Source organism: Acanthisitta chloris, unplaced genomic scaffold, assembly GCF_000695815.1.
Source record: "Acanthisitta chloris isolate BGI_N310 unplaced genomic scaffold, ASM69581v1 scaffold29111, whole genome shotgun sequence".
In the NCBI taxonomy this organism is placed as follows: domain Eukaryota; kingdom Metazoa; phylum Chordata; class Aves; order Passeriformes; family Acanthisittidae; genus Acanthisitta; species Acanthisitta chloris.
In genome coordinates, this window is record NW_008658196.1 from 5,836 (window position 1) to 8,603 (window position 2,768).

At 50.0% G+C, this 2,768-nt stretch overlaps 1 protein-coding gene across 1 annotated transcript; it reads right to left on the reverse strand.

The window, feature by feature from the left end:
• Positions 1 to 818: 818 nt before the first annotated feature.
• Positions 819 to 1,601, reverse strand: LOC103812015 (gap junction beta-7 protein-like). Its single transcript, XM_009085021.1, has one exon. The coding sequence runs from the start codon at positions 1,599 to 1,601 to the stop codon at positions 819 to 821; it is 783 nt and encodes a 260-aa protein (XP_009083269.1).
• Between the last annotated feature and the right edge of the window lie 1,167 nt (positions 1,602 to 2,768).

Here is a 2,768-nt window from a genome sequence, read left to right on the forward strand (position 1 = left end):
CACAACGGATTGAGCAACTGTGTCTGGATGGTTTGTCGTAAGCATCTGTGTTTATGTTAAACTTCATGGAATCCACCCCACCTGGAATCCTGCACACAGCTCTGGGGCCTCAGCCTGAGAAGGACATGGAAGTGTTGGAGCAAGTGCAGAGGAGGCCACAGAGCTGCTCAGAGCACTGGAGCATCTCCCTGTGAGCACAGGCTGAGGGAGTTGGGGCTGTTGAGCCTGGAGAAGAGAAGGTTGTGTGGAGAGCTCAGAGCACCTTGCAGGAGCTGAAGGGGCTCCAGGGAAGCTGCAGAGGGATCTGTGTTAGGAGCTGCAGGGACAGCACAAGGGGCAATGGGCACAAATGGAAGGAGGGAAATTGAGGTTAGATGTTAGGCAGAAGTTTTGCCTGTTGTGGTGGTGAGACCCTGTCCCAGGGTGCCCAGGGAGGCTGTGGCACCCCAACCCTGGCAGTGTTCACAGCCAGGTTGGATGAGCCTTGAGCAACCTGCTCTGGTGGGAGGTGTCCCTGCCCAGGGCAGGGCTTGGGGCTGGGTCAGCTCTCAGCTCCATTCCAACCCCTAAAACTATGATTCTATGATAATTCTCAGACTTCTACACTTCTTGTTCTGATGTGAAAAAATCTCAAGGATTCTGTGTACAACGTAGGTAATAAAACTGAATTTATTAAGCTCAGGGAAGAGGGAATTAGAAGAGAAGCAGATTTTCCCATGAAACTCTCAGTTGTGTGAAGCACTGCTTGGAAAGCAGTTTGTCAGGCCGTTGGTGTGGTGGGAAGGTGCTCTGCAGCCTCCTCTCAAATCAACAGGGAGTCAATGTTTGTGGTGTTCCTCTTGGCCATTCAGTGCCAGAGATGAGGAGCTGTTGTGGGTTTGTCCTGCAGTTCCTGCTCTGTGGCAGCCAATGCCTTCTGCTCTGTGGCAATCTCCTCCTGAGCCTTCCCCTTTGTTCACCTGTCTCTTCAGAGAATGTTTTATGGCATACTTGAAAATGAGGTAACTCAGTTCACTGAGATTCAATAGGATGCACAGGCATGAAGTTGCCACCAGAAAACGGAGGAAAATCATCTTCTCTGTGGGTTTGGAAATATAGCAGTCCACGGTGCTGGGGCATGGCCTGATGTCACATTGCACAAGATGTGGTATTTGGAATCCATTGTGCAGCTTGTAAAACAGAGCAAGAAAAACTACCTCCAGGCCTGTTTTTAAAACGAGGCTGAGCAGGTAAGTGCACAGCAAACCACCATCTATGTCCCCTGGGGTCCTGTAAAGCTTCAGGCTGTGACGTTTCTCTCTGTTCTCTCGATAAACCACATGGAAAACCACCAGGAGGGAAGGGGTGGAGACCACGATTAACTGCAGTGCCCAAAGTCTGGTGTGGGACACAGGGAAGAAATGGTCAAAGCAGACGTTTTCACAGCCAGGCTGCTTGGTGTTGCACTCAAACTCATCGTGTTCGTTCTTCCAGATGTTTTCTGCAGCTGCAACATAGACCAGCAAGCGGAACATGAACAGCACAACCAGCCAGATCCTGCCAACTCCTGTGGAGTACTGACTGACTCCACTCAGCACGTCCCGCAGGAACCTCCAGCTCATTCTCCTCCAGGAGAGAAGGAAATGCTGCATCAAAGGAACACAAGATCAGAGAGATGTTTCCTCTTGGGGGCAAGAGAAATGAGATGTTCATTCAAGGTGAAATGGAACCAGCAGCTGAAGCAATTAAAATGATTATTAAGCATTTGAAAAGGAAAACAACAACAAGCTGCTCCCTGTTCTGATAATTTGGACCTCTGCAAGCTGTTACACAAAATTTAGTTGCTGTTTAAATACATTTTGCCAATTAGGGTGAAGTCTGATTGTTCTGGTAAACTGTCCCTGTGAGTCCAAGCGCCTGTTCTCCCTGAGGATCTGTGAGTGTCAGGTAGAGCTTTCCACACTCAACCTCATCCTGTCAATTAGGCAAATGCTAAGCACACGGTCAAGTTGGAGGTGTCTGATGTGGCACTGGAGGATCTGGGTTAGGGTTTGGGGGTTCCAGCAGTGACAGGTTCATGGTTGGACTCGATGATCTCAGAGGTCTCCTCCAACCTTGATAGTTCTATGATTCTAAACTGATGGAAGATCTGCTGTTCCCCCCAGCATGGTACATCTATCCCAGTGCTCCCCTAGAGAGGAATAGGGATCAGGAACCTCCTGGGAACACCAGGGAACAGTAGAACTCCATTCGAGGTCACAGCACAAAGCTGCACAGGCACTTTGAACACTGCCAGGGTTGGGGCAGCCACAGCCTCCCTGGGCACCCTGGGACAGGGTCTCACCACCACAACAGGCAAAACTTCTGCCTAACATCCAACCTCAATTTCCCTCCTTCCATTTGTGCCCATTGCCCCTTGTGCTGTCCCTGCAGCTCCTAACACAGATCCCTCTGCAGCTTCCCTGGAGCCCCTTCAGCTCCTGCAAGGTGCTCTGAGCTCTCCACACAAACTTCTCTTCTTTACAGGCATCAAGATCTTGGCAGCCAAACATTCCCTTCTCTGAAAACATAACTTCTTAACTACATTTGGAGTGGCTTCTAAGCCTCAAACACACTTGGCATTCATTTTTATAGCCAGTGGTGGCAAAATCCCATCTTGTTCTGCACTTAGGGAAACCACAGGCAGAAAACAGCAGCTGCTGAGGGTGATGCTCTGACAGCTGCTGATTGCTGTGGCCTCTTCTCTGCAGCAGTGAATGGGGTTTGAGTGAGGGCAGGCATAGTTCACT

Excerpts from the sequence above, each read along its gene's own strand:
- LOC103812015 (XM_009085021.1), bottom strand. The coding sequence starts at position 1,601 with ATGAGCTGGAGGTTCCTGCGGGACGTGCTGAGTGGAGTCAGTCAGTAC.